Source organism: Vespa mandarinia, chromosome 5 (genome assembly GCF_050613455.1).
Source record: "Vespa mandarinia isolate Hongniang chromosome 5, ASM5061345v1, whole genome shotgun sequence".
Classification (NCBI taxonomy): domain Eukaryota; kingdom Metazoa; phylum Arthropoda; class Insecta; order Hymenoptera; family Vespidae; genus Vespa; species Vespa mandarinia.
Window position 1 is genome coordinate 9,323,575 of NC_140814.1, and position 25,293 is coordinate 9,348,867.

Here is a 25,293-nt window from a genome sequence, read left to right on the forward strand (position 1 = left end):
AATAAGTAATATTCATTTTAAAAACATTTAAATAAGTATTTAAAAACGAGCACAAAATTTTATCGAGATAAATTCTACGTTAAAAAGTATGTGTGTGTGTTTCAGAAATTCTTAGACAATCTATTGAAATAATTGATTGTAATCGTTATAAGGATTATTGAAAAAAACAAAAAAAAAATATATAGATATAACGTTTGGTTACTATTATATATTAATAAAGAAATATTTAAAAAAAAAAGAAAAAAAAAAAAAAAAAAGAAAAAAAAAGAGATTGTGCTCGGAACGTCGTAAATAAAATCAAAATAGTACAATCCTTATGCCACTAGTTAGCGTTTTTCATCGGTGTATTATTCTAAAAAGTATTCCTAACTATTATTCGTATAACTGATTCAATTTGATAAATAAAAAGAGGTTAGAATACTTTAATATGATAATTTCACTTACATTCTTTAGAAAGAAAAAAAAAAAAAAAAATTATAATATATAAACGTTTATGAAGGTTTTTCTACATTTTTATCATTTATTTTAACCTTTCGCTATAAGTTGCTAACTTCATTATCTATTCGTGTGTATTAATGATGTATAATTAAATACAATATGGAAATACAATATTATGTGGCAAATTTTTAAAATTTTATTTCAATGATGATATATTATCTGTACTTTAAATGAATTTTTTTTATTTTTTTTATTTCCCTTGTTAAAGTGGTAAGTCAATTTCCACTTTATGTTACAATGAAATATTAATAATGTTATTGTTAAGGATATCTGCAAATATTTTGTTTCATAAACATTCATTTTCAATAACATTTTTATTTTATTTACAGGATAGCATATATTACATAGTATTTTTGTAATAAATTCATCCGATCTTATATAAATCAAGGTCTTAAGGAAAAAAAAAGAAAAAAGAAAAGGAATTTTTAACTATTTATTAGAAACATAATAGTTGAAACTTGGCATATATAAATGTCATTGGAGGATTGGATGGAAAAAGAAATATTATGTTATGCTTTGGAAGAAAATATGATAAATACAATTCAAGAGGATATGTTTCCATATGTTTCCGAAGAAGTAGAAGTTAGAACGTCTAAAGATATTGAAGATGAAGTAAAAAACAAAGGCCATAATGTAAGACCTCTACAACCATCAGATAGCTATAATGGAGCAATAAGAGACACTTATATTTGGTCTCAAACAATCACTGACATAGATGTACTTGTAAAGCTACCAAACTTGTCTTTAAAAGTCAAGGATCTTCGAGTTAATATAGAAACACAAAGAATAAAGATTGAAGCAATTGAAAGATACAAAACATCCAATGAAAGTATTAAAGAACCCGAATGGACTACCATCTTTAAGGGTGAATTAATATTTAAAACGAAGAAAGATGAGTCTGTATGGAGTTTAATATCTGGATATGTCAGTGTGCGTTGAAACAAGTTGAGAGGCACTGGATACAATATGTTGGAGTATGGATAGGAAGTATCTAAGTATCTAAATAGCTAAGCATTGTGAGCTTATCTTCTGTTTGTAGATACACCTTGAGAAAGTATCCGAACGATGGTGGGATGCCCTTATTATGGAAGAACCTAAGATAGAGCTTAATAAAATAGATTGTTCAAGAAATCTATATGAAATGGGTTTGACAGAGCAAATGAAAGTAGAAGAATTAATGTGGAATCATCAACAAAAACTTCTTGGCAAACCTACGTCAGAACAATTGGTAATTACATTAGATAGAGAAAACTTTTATAATTTATTTATGGATTAGATGATTTTATAATAAATAAATAAATATATATTTTCAGAAAATGGAAGAAATTATGAAGAAAGCATGGAACGCAGAAGGATCACCTTTTCAGGGTACATCATATGATCCATCAATAATAAAATTTCATTGAAACTAATTAAATATAGAAGAAAAAAAAAGCACATGCGACAAGCTTCATTTTGTTTTATAACGTTTGTTAAAGAATTCAAGTTTTCAAAAGGTTCAACTTTATAATTACTACACAATATATTATAATTTTGTACAGATTAAAAAAAAATATCAATTTTATTGAATTTAAAAGAACATTCAATACACAATTTCTTTATCAAACATTTAAATATAACTTTATTAAAACGTATTATATCGTTAAATAATAAACAGTGTCACGGGAATTTACTGCGTATGTTTACCTTTGGTAAACAACTCTCTCTTTACTTGTCGTTACGCCATCTAGAAGAAACAAGATTCAATTAGACATATGTATGCCCAATGGGTCCTATAATGCCCACGTATTAGTTTGGTTTATCTCGAGAGCATGTTGAGCACCACTGTGCGCTAGTAAAAGAGACAGGTAACGTATCTACCTGCCTGAAGCTAAGTTCGCATAAGTGGGGATCCCACTACTCTCTCTCTCTCTCTCTCTGTTTCTCCCTCTCTCTATCTTTCTCTCTCTCTTTCATTCCTTTGCTCCCTCTTTTTTCTTCTCTCTCTCCTTGGGCCCAAGCTTTTCACCGAGGTGAGGATCGGGCCGTTAGTCTCGTGTCGTAGGAGAGAGCGGTGGTAATGCGTACCGCGAAGGATCGCGTTCGACGAACAACAACAGCAGAAACTAACAACAACTAATCTCAAATTGATCTCCGATCAACGGAATCTGAAACGTTTCGTGTTATCTTCGATATTCAGTGGTGTATTTTTTTTTTTTTTTTTTTTTTTTAAATATTATTATTATTATTATTATTATTATTATCGGAAAATATTATTTCTCGAGTCTTTTCCATCGAGAGAGCAGAACCACGAAAGATAGAGAGAGAGAAAGAGAGAGAGAGAGAGAGAGAAAGAGAGAGAGGAAGAACGAGATAGATAGATAGAGAGAGAGAGAGAGAGAAGAGCAGTTGGTTCGTGGACCGGATTGGTGAACTCATTCTATCTCTTTCTCTCTCGTACCTATATCACAGATAGGATTCACGGATGAACCAAAGGCCGTTTTCTTCATCTTTATATTCTTCTTCTTACTCGTCCTCCTCACCGCCATAACATCGTAACGGTATACAGGGGAGGGGGCTGAAGAAGTGCTCTCTCTTAGAAAATAATAATAAAAATATTTTTGTATATATATATATATATATATATTATATATATATACATATATTTCGAAGAAAGAAGAGAAGATAAAGAAGACATCAAGATGCCTTGTTCCGCTGTAACGCTGTCCCTTGCGACCATAACCGGTATCATTGCCACTGCACTACTAGCGATTGCCTTCTCCACGGATAATTGGCTCTACACCGAGGTCAAGCGTGCCCAAATTCAGGTTCGTAGGACGTCGCTCTTGACTTAAGGAAATTCAATTCCTTTTACGTGAAAAACCATCCCGTCGGTTAACTTTTTGGAATGTCATAGTAGCATGGCCGTTCTTTAGACGAAGAGAAAGAAGGACAGAAATAGAATATGAGAGACCGAGAGAGAGAGAGAGAGAGAGACAGGGAGAGAGATCGGCTGATCTTTAGAAAAAGATAGAATTACGTTAATCAATTGTGTTCTATTATAATATATTTTTAATATATTTTTCTTTATTTATTTATATGTTTAAATTTATATTATCAATAATACAATAATAATTGTAATGTCGAATAATTCGATAATTCGTACAGGTGATTGTTTGATAATCAATATAAATGATTAGGATGATAAACGATATAAAATAGTAACTTTTAATGTTGTCTGTTGATGTAGAATGGTAAAGACGGATAGGAGAATTATTATTATATGAGAAATTCGAAAGAACGCATAAGATACACTTGAGAATGAATTTTTAGGATGAATTAATTTATCAGTGTTAACAGTTTCAAAAAGGCCATAAAAAGAGAGGCACCGGGGATTATTATATCATGTGTAAAATATATTTCTTGAAATTTTCATTATCATTGATCTCATGATCTCATTTCATTTATCGCGCAAATCTAATATTAGAATTTATTTATATCACGTACGTCGAACATTTTCTTTTTTCTTTGTTCTTTTTTTTTTTTTTATTATTAATTTAATTTAATTTAATTCTTTCTTTTTTTTTTTTTTTTTTTTTTTTTGAATTATTATTTGTCGTATTTTGTTTTCTTGCGATTCGAATTCACGCGTGTGGAAAAATTTCTCGAGTTAGATTTTATTCTCTTTTTTTTTTTCTTTTTTTTTTTTACTCACGCAAACAAAACTCTTTGCGTAATTGTCGTTTTTTATTTTTTTTTTCTTCTTATTCTTTTTATTTATATTTATTTTTTCTTTTTTATTTTTTTTTTTTTTGAAATTAAGTTTCGTAAAAATTAAATGTCGAACATGATGCAGTGGATATACAGAAAGTTGATAAATGTATAAATTAAATCGTTGAGATTCGACTTTCTCTCTCTCTCTCTCTCTCTCTCTCTCTCTCTCTCTCTCTTCTTTTATCAATTTTATAGGTTATCTTCCGCATTTTACAAAGCAGCGGGAATTCGTGAAATGCCACGTACACGTCGACTTACTTTCTATTTTCCCAAGCGATGTCTAACGCTTCGTATACAGAGGATGGAATATCTTTTTCTTCTTTTTTTGTTTTTTTTTCTTTTCTTTTCTTTTCTTTTCTTTCCTTTTTTTCAATTATTTCAAATTATTTTTTCTTTTTTTCATTTTCTTCCCTCTCCTATCTATCCATTCCTTTCCCGTAGATATCGAGAAACGTTCGATTTTTCTTTTTCTTTTTTCAACTTTATGCTTCGTTTAACGCTGTGATTCGTATCGAAACCGCAATGGACGATTAACTTCGAGTCTCTATAACGAATATATTTACCGTGAAGCGGCGAGAACGTGAAAGTTAATTGCGGTTCATTACAATTCCTTTGACCGTATTCATCATCTATCCCTTCACATCTTTAAAATCAACAAAATTTCTTATGCCTTCCATACCGATCTTTCTAAACAAATTAAAGAAATTAATCGAAATGATAATTCCACTTTGATAATGTACGACGTAAAAATAAAAATCGTTTGGAATCTTTCAAATAAAAGGAAAAAAAAGAAAAAAGAAAGAAAAATATTCCGGATGATGAATCTCCTCGACATCCGTCGTCCTTGTCGCAGGTGAACGTTCGGGTCGAAGGTCAAGTTCACCCCTCGAGTTGGTCTATAGCATCGCGAACGGGAAGAATTTCTCACGACAGTCGTTTGTAATCTCGCGAGAAAGCTTTAACGTGATAGTTAAAAATTAGATAAATTACGTGTAATTACGGTACAATATGGAGCTGTTCGTCCATCTTTTATCCTTTTTTTTCCCCCTTTAACATTATTTTTATTTATAATGTAATTACCGAATGTGCTTTGTTAGATACTGTAAAATTTATTTATTATTTGGAAGAAATTTTCTTAGAAAGTATTCCTTTTTTTTTTTTTCTTCAAAATATTAATAAATACGTACGATCACTAATACGTACTATCATAATAGAATATTTCATTATAAACTATACCATATTGGCATTAAAAAGTATTAATAAATATTATCTATGTTAATGATCGTACGATTGAAATTTTTTAGATAATTCATAAGTGAAAAATGATTTGTCGATTAATCGAATATCATGGATCCATCTTGAATATTAAATTGATTTCGTTTAACTAGATTCATAAGGAGATTAATATTTCTTTCAATTTTGTTTTCGGACACCTGTCCTTTTCTCTTGTCTCTCTTCATTCGTTACCTTCAGAACGATCGACATTCCGAGCCGCACCCATTCTCTCAAGCGCGTTGACTCAAGCGAGTTTTGCGTTTAGCAAAACGTTCGATGCAACGCGCAATGTCTATTGCGTTCGTTTGTCAAAATTAATCTATTTGAAGAAAAATTATCTACAAAATTTGAGATCTTTTTTCATTATCGTAATAATTTTCTCGGATTTATTTCAAAATATGTTGAAAATAATTCGAGGAACGATTAATTCACAATCATTCCTTTACGATACAACTGTGACTGTTTTAAATTATATTTTAATACTACGTTTTAATATTTGATTAAACAAAAGCTTTTTCCATAAAGCGTGAGATCTTTCATAATAAACTATATCATACGTAATATATATATATATATATATATATATATATACATATATATAAATATCATTTTATAGTTTATCGATAAAATAAAAAAAAATATTTACAAATAGGAGTTTAATAATCTTAATTTATATTAACTTCGAACATTCTCTAATGACTTTATCCTAAAGTAAATCGATTGAAATTAGCTTAGATGTTTTGTATATATATTTATCCTTCAAGCAATCTTGTCCATAATATTTAATTATATTATTAAAGTGAGTAATAAATAAACATTTTATTGCGTGTGCGTGTACGCGTGCGTATATATATATACGGACATATATATAGAAGGACAAGACGAACAAATATATATATATATATATATATTTGTTCGTCTTGTCCTTCTTCACATTCGTGAGAGAATCTTTGAGATGGAAGAAACGTCGACGTTAATTCTCTCGACGATCCAGAGAGGGTCGGTTTTGCGCTCCGCATCGTACAGTTATGTTACCTGTTCTCCGTCTCATTCTAACGAGTAGGTGATTACGACATAAGCGTGTATAGCACTGCCGGTGTGCATACTTGCGAGTAAGGCGAGGTAACAATTCCACGGACGCTTTTACATTAGGAACGTAACAACACACAGAGATCAAATTCATTTTAACATCCTTGACGTACAAGAAATCGTCCTGTGTATCCGTATATCTTTCGATCTCTCTCACATTATCCATTATATTTCCTTTTTAACAAACATATCAAATGACTAACACGGAATAACAATCGTTTCTTTGTTTCAAAGAAATTATTCATTTGTTATATATATATATATATATGTTTGTTTATATATATGTTTTATATATTTGTTTACATATATATTATTAATTTGTTTTTATATATATATAAATAGTTTGATTTACATCAACAATTGTTTTATTCTCTTTTATATATATATATATATATATATATATATATATATATATCTTTTTTGTGCGTCTCTACGAACGATACGAAGATGGCCGATCTCGTACGGAACACGTGACACGAGCACACTCATGGCGGGTTATTTCAAAACGCAACTACGATTGATTATCTACGTATACATTGTAAATACAATATCATAGGAATTAATACAGAATGAACAAGGAAACACGGCATTGAATCAATTTGCATTATTGTCTAGAAAAATTCAAATGAAAGCTGTTGAGAGTGACGCTTATATATACGTCTATATGTATATATATATATATATATATACATTTCAGAAGCTAAATGCGTTATTTAGAAACGGGTTTCGCGGTGAAAGGTATCGGTAAGTTTTAACACGACGATTTTTCGATCGAGCTCGACCAATCGATCGTTGAAACGTCATAGAATATTGCGTTGAAAGAATCGAGAAGAAGAAAAGGAGGATCATGAGAATGCAGGTGGTTTCTTGCATTGTTTGGAATGTTACACATTGTTGTTGCTAGTTGCGGTGAAAGAGAACATCTATTTATCATGAAAGTATTCACGAATTAAGACTAAATATTTTTATTATTATTTATAAAAAAAATATATATATATATATGTGTGTATATTAATAAATACATATATTTATAATTATAAATAAAATTTATAATCATATATGTCCATATATATTTTTATAAATACTAAATAATTTTTATAAAAATATAATTATTCTAATTATCACTATGAAATTGAATTGCCATTTTCATGGTTCACGAAACGTAAGAAAAGTAAACTGGTACTAGTACAAGGACAACTTCATGTTCAAATTGAATATTCATATCCTTTCTTTTAGATAGTTAAACGTTCACGTATTTATCCATATATTTATCTATCCTATCTCGTTTTATTACATAAAATAAAAACATATATCTCCAAGTGTATCAGGTTTGTTTTTAACTTCTCTTAAGTAGGATTATATTACACGTTTTCGTGTTTCTACGATCTCGTGTACAAACTACTTTATAACAGTTACTATTTACAGAAAGCGTAGCATGCGTTCTCACGAGAAGCCATACGTTCTCTCTCTTTTTCTCTCTTTCTCTCAGGTGACATTCCCGTAGAATCGCGCTTTCCTTTCTATCAAATTGCCGAGGATCGACGCCGTGGCTTCTATGTTTCGGAATAGTGGCGAATATAACGACAAACGTGAAAGCTATGAATGAAGTGAATGTGTAGGTCTTCCGTTGGATTCTCCCCCAACATTTTTTTATTCGCCCGTATCGAGTCCGATCATTTATTATGACACATTTTTATTTTTTATATTAGATTCATCCATTACAACGATTGCAATCAATTATTTATCGCAAGAAATTATTTATATTTATTTATTATTATTATTATTATTTAGATTGGGGAAAAAAGAAATCCATTAATTTTATTGGAAATCCATTATTTATTTATAAAAAAGAAATTCATTATTTTTGCGTGAACTTTAGACTTTAACGTGTTTCGGATTGTCCGATTTGGGTCAAATGAAAAAAAAAAGAAAAAATAAAATAATGGATTTCTTTTTCTCCAATCTAATATATAAAATAAATAAATACATATATATATATATATATATAATCATAAATTTTATTTGAAAAAAAAAAATATATATATAATTATAAATTTTATTGTTGATGTTAGTTTAGGATCACGTCGGCCATTTTGAAAAGATATTAAAGAATGAGGTTATATAGTAATGCATACATATATGTATATATTTAATAAGCATTTAGTAGTCGATTTAATTGAAGAAATCTTTATGGAGGATGAATTAAACGAAAGGAATGTTGCGTTCAGCATCGATATATCTCTTTCAAGGTTAAAGAGATCTTCCATCATGTATGTTTCGCATCATGTCTACCACATACTATTATTATTACCAGTTTGTAATTCAGGAAAAACGTGGGTAGTCATGGAATCTTTTCTATAGTTCTTATTTGATTTTTCTTATTTTCATTGTCATAAAGAATATCGAAATAATTTGACCTTTTATTATCGGGTACATTACGCGTGGATTGCCTTGTACTCGATTGATCATTAGAAACGAAGATGATTGTAGGCGTAACTGACGTGCTTTTTCACTCTTAATGGATTAAGAAATTTATTGATTATTATTATAGTTTTACAATGTTATCGACTATCTTATGAAATTTTATATTGAAATCATTCAATGATATTTTCCATGAGTATCTAGAGATTAATTTTCTTTCTTTCTTTCTTCCCTCCTTTTTTTTTTCCTTTTTTAATGAATTTTCTTCTTTCTTCTTTTTTCTTTTTTTAGCAATATGCAGGCAAGCACGCCGAACAAAGTCATCTGATAGATCAAATGAATGCAAAGTATTATTACTATACAAGAACTCAGGGACTCTTCAGGATATGTTATCCCAAAGAAAGACCACCTACGGGTAAGATAACTTATAATACTTATTATAATACTTATTTGTAATTTTATATAAACGTTGTATATAAATTAGAGGGAGAAATTTTCTGCATGGTAATAGAATTGAAGGGTAGAAATAAAAAAGTTTTTGTTTAGATGTATCAAAAAAATGAATTATTAATAAGTTACTCATTTCTATTTTTACAAAAACATTTCTTTGATTCTCTCTATAATTTAAATTTTTGTCTGATCTGAATGAAAAAAAAAAAAAAAAAAAAAAAAATTATATAACACGAAAGTTATAGTTGTCACTTATATTACATTTATTATGATGATACAATAAATATAATTTATATTTAAAGAAACGTGAAAAATTTCGAACGTTAAGTAACATTTAATTTTTATTAAATGAAATACAAATTTTTATTTAAAAAGAAATAAAATTTCGAATTTCAAAAATACATACACATACGTATATATGACTTTAAAGTTATATGACATTATAGAGAGTTAAGAAATAAATTGTTTAAGATAAATTTATAAATTGAATATTTATAAACAAATTCAACTCTTGAGACACATATATAATTTTTTTCTGTTTAAAAAAAAAAAAAGACAAAAAAAAAAAATATATATATATATATATATATATATATCTTTTGCAGTTGATATAATCGAAACTGCAGGATCATTGTATACGTTTCTTCAATAAATAATATCACATTTCGCGTAGCATTATTAAATTTTTATCGCGTCAGTGCGTCCGGTGAATTTAAACAAGTGCATACATACCTGCACATATACATATACCTACAACGTTATCTTCTACATGTGCAGCGTGCGCGCATGGCCGCGATTTCGATACCCGTTATAACACAAATTCTTCAGCGTAAATTACTTGATCGACGACATCGCATCTTCCACGGTAACGATAAGATTTTGTAACAAAGCACGATGGAGGTACCAATCATCGTGGTATATCTTTCATCGTGGTAATCTCGTGTTTGGACCGTTGCAATCGGACATTGCAATGGCGTTCCATATGGAAAAGGTTACACCTTTCGGTCGATCCGTTATTGGCATTAAACTACCAGTGAAATGCATTCTATGCTCTCTCTCTCTCTCTCTCTTTCTTTTACTCCCTCTTTCTCTCCCTCTTTCTTTGTTCATCTTATATAGCAAGTATGTCAAATGTGCAATCTGCCAACGCATAGCTAAATTATCTTATTTATCTATAAGATAAATATACAATGAGATATTTTTTTTTTTTTTTTTTTTTTTTTTTTTGATAAAAAAGAGATAGTTGAAATGTATTTACATAAGTCTTGTACTATATTTTTTATATTAATTTTCTTTTTTTTTTTTTTATTTAAAATACATTTATTTTCAATGGATAAAGTTCGTTTTAATGAATAATTAAAAATGTGTCTGTTGAAGTATCTTTTACGAGTTTTTTATGTAAAGTTAAAAAAAAAAGGAAAAGAAAAAAAGAATTAAAGCAAAGATCAAAGTATAGTTTATCGTATTCAAGAAAACGTGAAATTTCGATACGTGTTGTCCATTAAAATGTTAATAATCGAAATGAGAAGAGAAAGGTAACTACTTTCGTAGAAATATCGATAAAGACGTCTAATCATATTTTATACTTTGAAAATCACTTGGCCAGACTTCCTGGTGAACGTCGTCATCATTTATGCAAGAATCGTGAGCTCACATTCGTAATCAACGGTTCACAATGTGACACCAGGAATTATGCAAAATGCTTGATGCGTATGTACGAGAGATTATTTTCTCGGAGGATCGTAAATCTGCTGACATTGTTGCTTATTATAGATATACATGTAGGATACTTCTATATAAGTGTGTATAAAAAAAAAAAAAAAAAAAAAAAAAGTGTAAGGACAGACACTGTAAAATAACGCGAAGAGAATCTTCTTACATGATTGTAGACTATTTTTATTTACTTTTATCCTTATTCTTTTTAATTTATTTGTTTCCTTTTTTTTTTTTTCTTTCTTTCTTTCTTTCTTTATATTGTTTATATATCATTTCAATATTCTTCCCTCGAATAATAAAAGGAAGAGAAAGAGATTCTTTCGTCTAAAAGAAATTTCAAATTTGACGCGTCAGAAATAAAATCCGTAATGATTCGAACTTTTGGAGCATTAAATTTATCTCACGATACGCTTGAATAGCCATTGAGAATTATTGGTTAAACCATCGGAGACGATAATTTCAATGAGAAGAGAAAGAATATAATGAGACACGTATGATAGTTATGAAGATATTTTCTGAAAATGAGAACCAATCGTTTCGTAAACAATCGTGTATTCAACGATATTACTTTTGACAATCTTATTTTATAAAAAATCATTTCTACCATATATGGAAATATTTTGTATTTAATATTAACAGGGACAATTATCAGTATCATATTTTTATCACGTTTATTGATCAGTTTGTAGTTTTCAATCGTCGTTTATAATATAATCACTTATCATATTTCATGGTTAAAATCGAATAAAATAATATTCGGTGAGTTTTGGGGGATGGAGGAGGGGGAGGGGTAGGGGAAGAAAAAAAAAGCAAAAAAGAAAAAAAAAGAAAAAAGAAAAAGAATTTCAACGAATTAATTAATAGATCGGGTTTCAGTTCGCCAAAATGGCAGCTTTCGATACCGGTATTTCGAAAACGAAGAAATAAACGAAGCAGTGTCACCGTAGCTCGTGCGTAGCATATTCTCTTGAGTCTCGAAAAGTACGTGACCTAGAATGCAAGGCGCTATCGCTGGGCTGCTGCTGTTGCTGCTGCTGTTACCGTCGAGCTACGTAGGCTGGTTACCATCATGTTGTTGTGTAAAACGTGTAGAACACATATGTGGTACCATTACGTTAGTAGTGAAATAGTAATAACGTACATATATACACATACATAAACTTAGGATTGGTCAATAAATAATGTCGGAGCAATTTATAGTATTTTATATTTTATATTTTATATTTTATATTTTATAATAATAATAATAATAATAATAATAATAATAATAATAATAATAATAATAATAATAATAATAATAATAATATTAATAATAATAATAATAATAATAATAATAATAATAATAATAATAATAATAATAATATATCTTTTATATTTAGTAATAAATTACACGCCAGTATTTTTTACTATAAATTTTAACATTTCTTATCCAATCCAATACTGTACTATTATATTGTACTATTATATATATATATATATATATATATATATATATATATATATATATATATATATATATATATATATTTGATTGGCCAATGAGTAATGTCGGAATTTTTAGTATTTTATGTTTCAGAATAAATAATATTAGGACAAATAAACAATAAATAATAATACTAAATAAAAAATTATAAATCTCTCTCTCTCTCTCTCTCTCTCTCTCTCTTTCTTTTTTTTTGACTCTTTAATAATTTATAGTTGAAATTTTTTAGTTTTCAGTAGTGAAAAAAATAATGCAATTTAATTAAATAAAAAATATTAAATATTCCTACATTATTAATTGATCTATTTAACATTATATTATATTATTTATTTAGATATAAAGTAATACAAATTCATTATTACTTATTGATTAATATATTACATTAATATAGCGTTATTGTGATATAAACTGTCGGTCAATTACTATGATTTTTTTTAGAAAAACTATATCGTTAATAGGAAAATCTTAATCATTGTTAAATTATCATTTCGAAGCCTCTTTTATGACGGAAGCCTCTTTTATGACGGAAGCTTCTTTTATGACGGAAGCTTCTTTTATGACGGAAGCCTAGTTTATGACGGAAGCCTATTTTATGACGGAAACGAAATCGCGTCTTGTCCGTTCTGCGGGCCGCGATCGCTTTCACGCTTTTCAGACGCGTTTTCAAATATGTTGAAACGTCCCAAGTTTCTTTCTGTTGTTGCATTGTATGATTGTATGTCAATTGCTACTTCACAAATCCGATTAATATCTAGTTAGATAGCTAATTAAAAAAAAAAAAAAATGAAAAAAGAAAGAGAGAGAGAGAAAAAGAAAAAAGAAAAATGGAATTAATTGTCTACTTAGATCGATTATTTTTTTTTTAATTCATAAAATTTCACCTATATAAAATTTAATGCTATTAATTAAATAATATTACGATAAATAGAGAGAGGAAATTTCTAATTTTCATTTGAAATAGAAAAAGGAAAAGAACATTAGAATTGTTTTCTTGTTTAATTTATTCGTATGTAAGAGAATAGTTCTCAGAATTATCATTATTATAGTATTGTATACTCAATGAAAGTACCTTGTGATTATGTGTCTTGGTATTTGTTGAAGAAAAATATTTGTTCTAATTTCCGACATAGTACATATGTATACGTATATATAATTTTACATATAGGATACGTAGCGCTTCACTTTCTATCTATTTGATCGGATTTACGCGGATTCTAATATAATGTAAAAAAAAAATAAAAAAAAAAAAAAAATAAAAAAAAAAAAAAACAAGTCGGATAGTCATCGGAATAAATTTCTATTATTTGTATAAATTATATATAATTTTCTTTTTTTCTTTTTTTTTTTTTTTTACAAAACTAATTAGATTATACTTTGATAGATATAATATTTAACAGAGTATCATTCAACGGGTCTTCCTTTTTTTTTCTGTATTTTTTAGACTTTTTAATTCTTTTTTCTTTTCTCTCTTTTTTTGTTTTGTTTTGTTTGATACGTTAGTACGAAAGTTCGAAAATTATTTTTAAACACTTCAATCCCGTATTTCACTTCATTCCGATGAATTTCGATGAGAAGGACATTCCGTCACGTTTATTCGTCTACGTGACGATCGGATCTCTTCTAAGAAAGTAACCCTAATTCCTTTTTTTTTTTTTCTTTTTTTTTTCTTTTCTCTCTAATCACATCTATTTCGTTAATCGTAACGACGTGAGAGTAACACGACAATTCCATTTGCGGTTTACTAAGAGGTGCTCATTCGTTCTTATGGCCAATACAGTTATTCAAGAAGTCAATGATCTTGGCATGGCGCCTCCTTTTAGGCGAAACTAGATTCGAAGAAGGTCGCGAATAAAGCGTAGAGCGTCGCTTGAATTTCAAATGCTTCGAACGAACGAACGAACGGTACGTGTTTCTCTCGTTGATAAGAGATTCATACATTTGCAAACATGAAAGAGAGAGAGAGAGAGAGAGAGAGAGAGAGAGAGAGATAAGGGGGGGGTTAGGCGGGATGGGGGAGGGGGTTAGGCGGGATGGGGGAGGGGAGAAAGGAAGAGAAAGAGAAAGAGAAATGGAAGAAATCAAAAATTAATGAGGAAAAAGGAGTTTCATGTTAACGAGGAAATGTTTCGTTTGGACAGATTTCAAGGTTACCATAATATTATACATCGATTTTATTAGATCGTTTAAATCGAGAATGCTTTAAATTTCTTACAAGCATGTAAGAAATATAATCTGTAAATTTTCATTTATATTTTATTTATACTTGTTTTTTATTTTTTTTTTTTTATCTGACTTGATCTCTATTTAAAAGGTCACGTATATATAATGATGGGGGGGGGGGGAAAGAACTTGAAATTATTGATAAGAAATGTTAAGTATAAAGAATATATTGGTCTTTAAGAAGATTTTCCTTGTACCGTGGAATTTCAGAGTCCGGGAATAATGTGAAAGTTGACCTCACATTTTTCAGGAATATAATGGTGTTGATCGTAGCGCAATCCACGTTCAACGTAAATGCGCATATATGTTCGCGGAATTGCTAACCTAACAGTTTCTAATCTAATCAAGTGGAATCATTTGATTTTGATTAATTCTTTCTATTGTTTAATGGAAAAATAAATTGACATACGGGTTACAGTGTTCATTCATTTAATGATAATATCAACATTTACGATCGGATTAGTGTCGTCGTACCGTAACGAAAAAAAAGAAAGTATGCCCTCTTTTTTCTATATTTTGTATAAATCTCTGATGTCGATTAGAAAACTGTAAAAAAAAAAAAAAAAAAAAAGAAAGAAAAAGAGAAAAAGAAGAAAAAGAAAAATTAGCAACAAATTAATTTCAATAAAAGAACATTACATAATGACGTTAAATGATCTATATAGATATATTAAGTATATAAATTTTTTTGTTTCTTTTTTTTTTTTTTTTTTTTTTTTCTCTTTTATTCCTATTTGATTACTAATCAATCAATTTGATTATTAATCAATAATGCAAGCAACGTTCAAGTATAAAAACATTAATGTTTATTACGAGATCGTTCATTGAAATCTACCAAGTTAAACCGATAATGTTTTTAAAGGTTCAAGATTACGTATGCGTGTTATCAATATTACGTCGTACGTTGATATCATCTTCTTTCCTTCTTTGGAAAATAAAGGTCGACCGACGACACGTTCGACGAATAAATCGAATTGAAACGACATGAGACGACGACCGGAAACGATACGCCGGAAACAAGCGGTACGAGAGAACCGATAAGGCCGTCTGTCGGTCGAAGAACGGTATCACACGGGATGTATCGATAATTTCGATTGTTCTTCCACTCTTACGATGGGAACAAAGTTCTTCTTCCGTCATAATAATGAATGAATGGAACGGAATCGACGAATTTCACATTTTTCTTTTTTTAATTTCAACGTTGATGTCTTTCTATTTCTTTGTTTTTTTTTTTCACTTGTTCACACACACACACACACACACACAGATATTTGTAATCTATTGTAAATCAGACACGTTCAATGAAAACGTTTACATTTTGCCTTTCCTTTCCTTCTCAACGATACAAGGCGCTTTCCTTTCTTCATCCGTTCGAAAGAACCGCCTTTTCTCTTGTAATTTCGTCACGTGACTTTCGTGCGACGACGTTCGCTTATCTCGCCATCTTGCCATTTTCCTATTGTGCCTTTTCGCAGCCACCGCGGATATTTGAGATATTTCGCGCGAATATGTCGGCACACTTTCCTTGAATTCATCATAGACATTCCTATCTCTCGAATAGTAAATTATCCTGCTTTGTTAGATTTACGATGAAAAAAAAAAAAAGAAAGAGAGAGAGAGAGAGAGAGAGAGAGAGAGAGAGAGAGAGAGATAGAGACATAGAATGGCGAAACTTTCTATATAATTTTCTTTGCTTTATGATCCGATACGAAAATTTGAGCTTCGTAAAATCTCGAATATTCACGTTTAATATGATCGTTGTTGATCAATATTGAAAGTAAAGGTTGGAAAAAAAAAGAAAAAGTAAAAGTTGTAATATTTTCGATAAACATAATGTATCGTTACGAAAACGGGAGAAAGAGAGAGAGAGAGAGAGAGAGAGAGAGAGAGAGAGAGAGAGAGAGAAACACATAGCAACGCTTAGTACATTTCTTATGATAATTAATTTGAAAAGTAAGCGTGCCGTATGATTTTTTTTTTTTTTTAAATTTACTATCTCTTATAAATATATTATATCTTTACAGTGGAGACGTATTTGAGTCCGGTGGAAACTCATTGCATGAACATCGATTACTTCATCCCCGACGAAGAAAACCAAACGAGGGACTTCTCCGACGACGCAATGGCTCGATTACGTATGTATGATGCAATTAATGTCTTGGTTAGAGATTTACTGCAATAATTTGATTGTATGGTAAGGAACGGAATATATGATCGATGTATTCGATCGATGATTGAATGTCCATAATTATGTTTTACGTATATCAATTTATAGTATATATATATATATATGTATATATGCATTTGTTTCGATATTGCAACATCAATTGTTTTCTCCATTTGTTGTCTTTTTTTGTTTTTTGTAATTTTTTAATTCCTTTTTTATCATTTCTCTTGGGTTTTTTTTTACTTTTTTTCTTTTTTTTTCTGTTTTTTTTTTTTTTCTACAGACATGGGAAGATCCGTCATCGCTCTCTTCATGGTAGGCTTCCTAGCAATATTTTCTGCCTTTTGGACAGGAGTAGTTGGTTGTTGGCGAAGATCACCGGGAAATATCACGGCAACCGCCATTTTGATGTTATTTGCTTGTTAGTATCCTTATTTTTCTTCGTAATTACGTTTAGTCACTTGTACGTTCTCTCACATAAATTGGTAGGAAGAGAACTAAGAATAAAAAGAAATAAAACAGAGAGAGAGAGAGAGAGAGAGAGAGGAAAATTAAAAGTTGTGACGTTCGTTTAGGTTTACTAAGCGCCGGAGGCATGGGACTTTGGCATGGCGTGGAGTATTATGAGAAGGAAAAGATAGTTGGCGAGGAATACTATCAACAATGGAGCAACGTAAGTAATTAAACTAGTTACGTAGTTTTTCTTACTTCCTTTATGTTTTCTTTTTTTTTCATTTATTTTCTATATTTTTTTCCTTTTTTTTTTTTTTTTTGTTTTCTTTTTTTAACTCTTCACTACACCAACGAGAGAAAATTTGATCGTAGGTTCTGTTCCTGGTATAAAATTAACAAAGTCGCTTGGATAACCATCGAACATTCACTTTTTTTCAGCGTTATCTCCCCGGCCTCTCATCGTTGCTGCGTACTTGTCCGCTGAAGCTTTTCACTTAATTTTATAGATTAGAATCGTTCAGAACGAACGGCTGACGTACAGAAGAGATAAAAATTGTCCGACATTAATATTCGAAGAGATGATCCTTCTTTTTTTTTTTTTTCTTTTTTTTCTCTTTTACTTTTCTTTCCTCGCAGCATATTGTTGTTGATCCTTGAGAAAGGGACAAGGCACCGTGCTCCGGGATTTTATGAAGGAAGAATTACGTCGGACCAGAATCATCAACGAGAACAGGAGTAAACAGTAGAAATTTAAGAAGACATTTGCTCGTAGGTTCTAAAGGATAACACAGCGCAGTGGTACGACTGGTCGTTTTACATGGCCTGGCTAGGAGTGGCAATGTGTTTAGGCACGATGACATTATTTCTGATCGCGGCATCCTGCTTAAGAAAGGAACGTGCTCGCGAGCAGACCCAGAATGTTCAGTACATCATGCCAGGTGAAACGATGTCCGAGAAACGGACCTGACTAACTTTTCCCGTCTTCTTTTTTTTTTTTTTGAACGCGGTTCTAGGTCCTGAAGGACAACTCACTAATCTCGTACGACTGGTCGTACGTGGTCGCTTGGGTCGGCGTCGGTTGGTCATTAATCAGCGCGATCTTGTTTAGCGCTGCGGCGATTTGCTTGAGGGGCGAAAGAATGCGCGAGGAGGCGATGAACATGCAGTATCTCATGCCTGGTACATATTTAACACAAACCCCTTTTGCTTTTGCAAAGGACACACTGTGCGCACAGATGTTTGTTTTTTTCCTTGTTCTTTTTGTTTGTTCGTTTTTATTTCCTTTTTTACTTTTCTTTTTTTTTTTTTTTCTTTTTTCTTTTTTCTTCTTTTTTTTTAATCAATAAAATTACAAGGCGACGTGTGCTCATTAATGTGGAATAATTACGTTCTATTATAAAATTTCAATATCTATATTATTTGCATGAGCGTTATCTTGGCACGTTTATGACAACTAATAACAAAAATATTGTTCTCGTTGTAAATAACGATTAACAGCGATATCTCTTTCAACGTTAATGATTCATTTGTAATATTATTACAATTAATTAGCATTAAGTTTTTGTAACGTCATTGTTCCAAGCGTTGCTGCATGAATAAACATTCATCCATTGCGTTCAGTATGTTCTACTAACTATAATCATTGATCCGTCGAATGAAAACAAAGAACGATCCATTGAATTGACTGACCCATTAAAAACTAATGCGAATCGTTAAGATGAACAAAACTAGGACATAGTTCATTTACAATCAAATAATAATAATAATAATAATAATATTAATAATAATAATAATAATAATAATAATAGTGTAATAATATAGAGAATCATTAGTGGTAACACCTCGTGCATAAAATAATTGATAAATTAGGGTAATGCATCGAATTAACGTTAAGGCGATGGGCTATAAGATATTTGTACAAATAAAAAAAAAAAAATAAAAGAAAAAAAAAACAAGAAAGCAAAAGAAAGAAAAAACAAAAAAGAGAACAAAAACAGAAAAAAAAAAGAAGAAAAATTTGGCATTAATAGTTATCACATAAAATATCGATGAATATCAATAATTCATTACGTTTAACTCCTCTAACCAAAACATAACGAATTGTATATAAACTTTTAAATTTCCCATCCGACTTTTTCCTTCGAATTCGTTTTGTAACAGAAAAAAAAAAAAACTAGCTCAATACTAATGGATGATAGATTTTTAACGTTCGATGACTCGTCGAATATCTAATCCAATCGTAGATCCAATGAATTATAATGAAATCATTTTATCTCGGTCATGTATCAATGTCATTCGGCGAAAACGCGACGTTCGACATTCGTGTCCGCGAAACTTTTACTTTTTCATTCCACGCTCTGTTTCCATCGTGGATCAAAGTGATTTTGTCACGGTCTGATCATCGAACGGGAGAAAGATCGAAATAGATCATTTTAAAATGATATGTTTACGATCGATCGAATTATCATTTGATTTTCATAAGATCACATTTATGATACACACACACACACACATATATATATATATATTTTTATATATTTATATATTTATAGTTTAGTTTTAATAAGATCAATTATTTATTTATGGATTCGATCGAATTTCTTCTTTTTAATGCGTTAAGTTAAGAAAAAAAAAAAAAAAAAAAAAAGGAAAAAGAAAATTTAAACGTTCGTTATAAAAGAACGACTTGCAAATAACATAGATAGAAACATACATTCATACGGACGGTCGAAAGCGACACACTTGCCTAATTCGATGACCCACGATAAATGTACTTACTTATACGCTGTTGTCGCCTTTTACCGTAAAGAATTTCCGTATTTACGAATGCGGAGAGACCTATCTAGTCTCGTCGTTCGATGTTCGTTCACGTTTACATATATACATATATATATATATATATATATATATATATATATACTTTTGTTACGTCCGAAAGGAAAATGTATAAATGAAAAGTATATTTGTTTCGTTAAGATTTGAATTTATTTATCGATAAATACGACGTTATTCGTAAAATAAATATATAAATGTAAAAAAAAAAGAAAGAAAGAAAAAGTAGAATGACCGAACGGCGACATATTTTTAGTGACCTTTTTTTTTTTTTTTTTTTTTCTTTTTCTTTTTTCTTTTTATACTTAAATCATCGAACGAGAAAAATGCCTTAACGAATTTCTTTTCTCTCTGTAATTTCAGTGTATCCTCAGAAGCAGCAGTACGCTTATGCGGGTTATCCAGCACCAGCAGCGTATCCAGGACCGTATTATCATGGATCGCAATACGGGCCGTACAATTATTGATGCTTTGAAGACATCTCGAAGATCGTTTGAAGTGGGATGAATTTTTCGATTCCGATTGATGTTTGCCAGAGGCATACATTCGTCGTATACAATCAGTAGTCAGCCAATTAGTCAATCAAATTAATCGATCAATCAATCAAATCAATCAATCTCTCTATTCCTTCAAAATGGCGGAAGGAAAAAAGAAGAATCGAAGGATTTAGAAACGTGATTTGAGAAAAATCGAGTCCAACTCGAGTGAGAATTAAAAAGAAAGAAAAAACAAACGAAAAAAAAAGAAAAAAAAAAAAAAGAAGGAAAAACCCTATATGCGAAAGAAAAGAAAAGAAAAAAAAAAGAAAAGAAAAGAAAAGAGCAAAAAACAAAAAAAAAAAAAACGAAAAGAGAAACAATCAAGAAATACTAAGTGCCGTCCTGTGCCTTGTTTTCTAAAGTAAACTCGAATAATCGAGTTGTACGAACGTTTTCTAAGGTCGTTCGCGTGGCTGACATCCGGTGTGCGATGCATAATCTTCTTCGAAAGATGCTCCCTTTCGAGCTACGATACGCTCCGTTTCCATTTTTAACGCAAAAACAAAAAGTAGCACGAAGGAAGAGTTTATTTACATGGCACGATGCTCTCTTGTGCGAGGTCGTACGATCGCCTAACATTTTCTGTACTTACTATCGTTAGTTAGGAATGAGGTGATTTTATATTTTCTTCTTCTTCTTCTTCTTCTTTTTTTTCCCCTCATCTATCTTCTTCTTTATCTTTATCTTTATCTTTTCAAGATAATGTCGCATCGATACGATCTTTATACCCTATATATATATATATATATATATATATATATATATATATATATATATATACATATATATTTTTTGTTGTAAATTATTATTTAAAAGCGTGCCGCGATTTCATTTCGAAAATTCCTAGATTTTCAAGTTTAGATTTCACTTTCGTCGTTTTCCCTCCAAAGATATATATATATATATATTTATGTATGTATTTACATATCTCTCACTATATACACGTACGTATTCCTTAAAAAAAAAAGAAAAAAAATAGAAAAAAAGAGAAAAAAAAAACATGTTATTGGTTTAAAACGATTTATTAAATATAGATATTCTTTCATTCATTCTTACGAAAGAATCTATAAACTTGACTGAATTTCATTCGAATCATATAAATACGATAAAAAAAAAAAATCTATCGTTCGTTGCATTTTTATTTCGACAAGGAGGGATCATTTTCGATCGTCGCTTATAAGCGAGACTCTCTCTCTCTCTCTCTCTCTGTCTCTCTCTCTTTCTCTCTCTCTCTATCTATCTATCTATCTATCTATCTATCTATCTATCTATATCGTCTAGTTATTTTGATACATAGATACGTAAGATTTTTTTTATTCGAGATAGGCAAATCACGTATTTAAGTAAAACCGATAAGAATAGTTTGAATTATTATTGAAAAAAAAATTATCATTCTGATTATCTCCGTCTTTGATGTCGATTTTATAGGGCTTCGTTTAGATTCGAGATTGTAAATCTAAATTAGGTCTTAAATAAAAGACGTGGTGCTCCGACATAAAGAAGAGTGATTTTTTTTCGCGTGATACGTTTATCTTTCCCTTTTTCTATTCTTTTTTTTTTGTTTCTCTCTCTCTCTCTCTCTCTCTCTCTCTCTCTCTATCTCTCTCTCTCTCTCTCTCTCTTACAATTCGTGCTTTACCTATCCTCTTGCTAATCACGTTGGTACCTTAATGTAAGGCGTTATTGAATATAAAAAAAAAAAGAAAAAAAAAACAAAGAAACAAAACAAAACAAAAATAATCTATTTAGCATACATTTATAATGTGAATAAATGAATGAAAAGAAATTATTTCCTTTTCGCGTTTACTATACACATATATATAATATATATATGTATATATCGTATACATCGTATATCGTTCATGTATATGTATATGTGTATATATACATATATATATATGTGTGTGCGTGTGTTTGTGTCTCATCTGCGATAGTTTATTATCAAGGAATAAAAATAATATAAATGATTTGATATTTATAATTCGTGTAACATTTACGTAGTATGTATAATGATTTATCTTCGTTTTTTCCTTTTTTTTTTTTGTTTTTTTTTTGTTTTTTTTTTTTTTTTTTTTTTTTATAAATTTCACAATAGTATAACGAAAGAATATTTACAATGAAAATTGTACTGATCTATTTTTTTCCTTTCCTATATCTTTTTTATTATAAGTATGCACATATATTCGTTTATTGATTACGTTTATATGCGTATATGTATATATGTATATATGCAATATCTAATCTAACACATTCTAATAAAACAAGTGTAATACATACTTTATTACTAATTTAATATTAGGATTCTTTGGCAGATGGTCATCGTCGTATAATTGAATTTACATGGAATGGATAATTGAATTTACATAGAACAATGAAGTTATGAAAAGTAAAGATTTTTGTAAAAATTTCTTTTTTCATTTGAGCTTTTCATTGAAAATAATACCATTCAATTACGACCATATCCTTTTTAAATCCCTCAATCGAATTTTTAACGAGATCGATCGACTTATCATTTACACGCAAAATTATATTACTCTTGTTTCGTTGTGTTTACGTTACGATAAGATTTAAAAAGGCATCGTATTCATATCAAATTTAAAAGTAAAAAAAATATTTTAATTAATTTATTCATTACTGGTTTCAAAGATTTTTAATTATTTTAAATTAACTTCCTCGTTTGTTTCTATTTTCTCGCTTGTTTTCTATCAATAATATAATGACTCTTTCATATAATTATTATTTATTAAAATATAAGTTCTATTACAAGATCTACGTACGATCGTAAACTAACAAAGATCGTCATTTTACAATATATTCAAAATAAACAATAATAGTTTAAATAATTCCATTATACTATTTTAGATTGTTCAACATTGAATCATTAAGTTTTTATCTTTTATTGCATTGTTCGAAGAATTGTAAAATATGATACTGATTTGTTGACGACCTCCGGTTTAAAAATAAAACAAAGTAAACATATTTATTGAATTTGTATGTATGTGGGATATATATGTATATATATATATATATATATATATATATATATATATATATACATACGTTGTATAAAAAAAATAAAATAAAAAAAAAAAAAATATATATATATATATATACGTACATAATTAACAATGTATAGTCATGTGTAAGTACTTACCAAGGCAAAACATTCGAAACATAAGACGAGCAATTTACCAGCAGTGAGCTTTGATGTTTCCAAAGTATTTATTAACATTATTTTAATTAGCTTTTTTGATTTCTCCGTGGTCCGATACCAAGTAGCTCTGCATCTATTTATATTACCTATGATTTAATATTTTTCTTTTTTCCCTCCTTTCTTCTTTTTCTTCTGTTTTTTTTTCTTTTTTACAAAAATTATCAAACACAAATGTGAGTACATGAACTTACATGGATTCGTGTATTAAAGAACTGTGATCTATTATTTGTTGTGCTTGCCAACATTCAAAAAATAAATGAAATAGTTGAGCTAAAGTTAAAAGGATTAATCTAATAAATTCGAACATTACATCAGCGTATAATACTATCTGTAAAAGAGAATAAATATTATTTTTTGAATTGATTAAAAATTTTAATGTAATCTATAGATTTCAATATAAATAATAATAATATATATATATATATATATATATATATATATATATATGTACCTGTGTACCAGTAATACTTATATTAATCATATTATAACCCAATTGAAAGAAGAAATATGTTGAATATATAGATTCGATGCGATCGACAAAACTGCAACATTGAAAAAGAATTTTTTTTCATACGCTTAAAAATATTCAATATTCTCATTTTAAATACGTATATTAATCATCAGAAATATTATTACTCTATACCAACTCGATTATTTCATTATGTTGACGAATGCAATTAATGATTCTCCAATAAGCTTTGTCATCTAAACAAAGATCTGATTTTTCGTTCTCGATGTCCGCCATATGTTCTAAATGATATCTATTCCAATGTTATTATAAATTATTCGAATAAAGAGAAAGAGAAAGAATTATGCTATTTTATGCCAATAATAATAATAATGTTTATCTTAATCATAAAAACTTTGACATATATATATATATTCATACATATAACTAATTTGTTGTATATATATATATATATATATATACATATATAATATTATATGTAATATTTACTATATAATTATATGCGTATATATATATTAGGATGTCCCATAAGTTTTTTCCTTTTTTTTTCCTTTTTTTTTTTTTTTTTTTTTTTTTTTTTTTTTTTTTTTTTTTTTTTTGATGCTAAATCAATAGACGATATTTGTTGTTTAACTCCTTGACATACAAATAAAATGGAATTTGATGCACCTGAAAAATACTACAGCGTATATCCTTTCCCTAAAATGGATTCAT

General features: G+C 29.1%; 2 protein-coding genes and 1 long non-coding RNA gene across 6 annotated transcripts; 2 read left to right on the forward strand and 1 right to left on the reverse strand.

The window, feature by feature from the left end:
• The first annotated feature begins 334 nt into the window (after positions 1-334).
• On the forward strand, positions 335-3,038 carry LOC118448443 (nudC domain-containing protein 3). Of its 2 annotated transcripts, none has more exons than XM_085656863.1 (4): positions 335-411; positions 828-1,428; positions 1,538-1,726; positions 1,812-3,038. In XM_085656863.1, the coding sequence occupies exons 2-4, from the start codon at positions 970-972 to the stop codon at positions 1,902-1,904; spliced, it is 741 nt and encodes a 246-aa protein (XP_085512989.1). In that variant the 5' UTR covers positions 335-411; positions 828-969; the 3' UTR covers positions 1,905-3,038. The 2 variants fall into 2 exon arrangements, with proteins under 2 accessions (XP_085512989.1, XP_085512988.1); XM_085656862.1 differs by having other exon boundaries at positions 383-708.
• On the forward strand, positions 2,548-21,207 carry LOC118448441 (uncharacterized). Of its 3 annotated transcripts, none has more exons than XM_035881700.2 (8): positions 2,548-3,038; positions 3,151-3,305; positions 9,328-9,451; positions 16,930-17,040; positions 17,356-17,493; positions 17,648-17,745; positions 18,298-18,463; positions 20,721-21,207. In XM_035881700.2, exons 2-8 carry the CDS (start codon positions 3,180-3,182, stop codon positions 20,822-20,824), a joined length of 867 nt encoding a protein of 288 aa, XP_035737593.1. In that variant the 5' UTR covers positions 2,548-3,038; positions 3,151-3,179; the 3' UTR covers positions 20,825-21,207. The 3 variants fall into 3 exon arrangements, with proteins under 3 accessions (XP_035737593.1, XP_035737592.1, XP_085512987.1); XM_035881699.2 differs by lacking the exon at positions 18,298-18,463 and adding an exon at positions 18,539-18,704; XM_085656861.1 differs by having other exon boundaries at positions 3,155-3,305.
• Positions 11,598-24,429, reverse strand: LOC118448404 (uncharacterized). The gene is made up of 3 exons (XR_014982141.1): positions 24,302-24,429; positions 24,051-24,183; positions 11,598-11,717 (listed from the first exon to the last, which is right to left on the reverse strand). It is a non-coding gene; the product is annotated as an uncharacterized LOC118448404 (long non-coding RNA).
• Between the last annotated feature and the right edge of the window lie 864 nt (positions 24,430-25,293).

What these genes read in the sequence shown, in the direction of transcription:
- LOC118448443 (XM_085656863.1), top strand. Translation starts at nt 970, where the DNA reads ATGTCATTGGAGGATTGGATGGAAAAAGAAATATTATGTTATGCTTTG. An exon ending in TAATATCTGGATATGTCAGT is followed by an intron (nt 1,429 to 1,537) that starts GTGCGTTGAAAC and finishes TTCTGTTTGTAG; the next exon opens with ATACACCTTGAGAAAGTATC. An exon ending in AACCTACGTCAGAACAATTG is followed by an intron (nt 1,727 to 1,811) that starts GTAATTACATTA and finishes ATATATTTTCAG; the next exon opens with AAAATGGAAGAAATTATGAA.
- LOC118448441 (XM_035881700.2), top strand. Translation starts at nt 3,180, where the DNA reads ATGCCTTGTTCCGCTGTAACGCTGTCCCTTGCGACCATAACCGGTATC. An exon ending in CAAAGAAAGACCACCTACGG is followed by an intron (nt 9,452 to 16,929) that starts GTAAGATAACTT and finishes ATATCTTTACAG; the next exon opens with TGGAGACGTATTTGAGTCCG. An exon ending in CATTTTGATGTTATTTGCTT is followed by an intron (nt 17,494 to 17,647) that starts GTTAGTATCCTT and finishes ACGTTCGTTTAG; the next exon opens with GTTTACTAAGCGCCGGAGGC.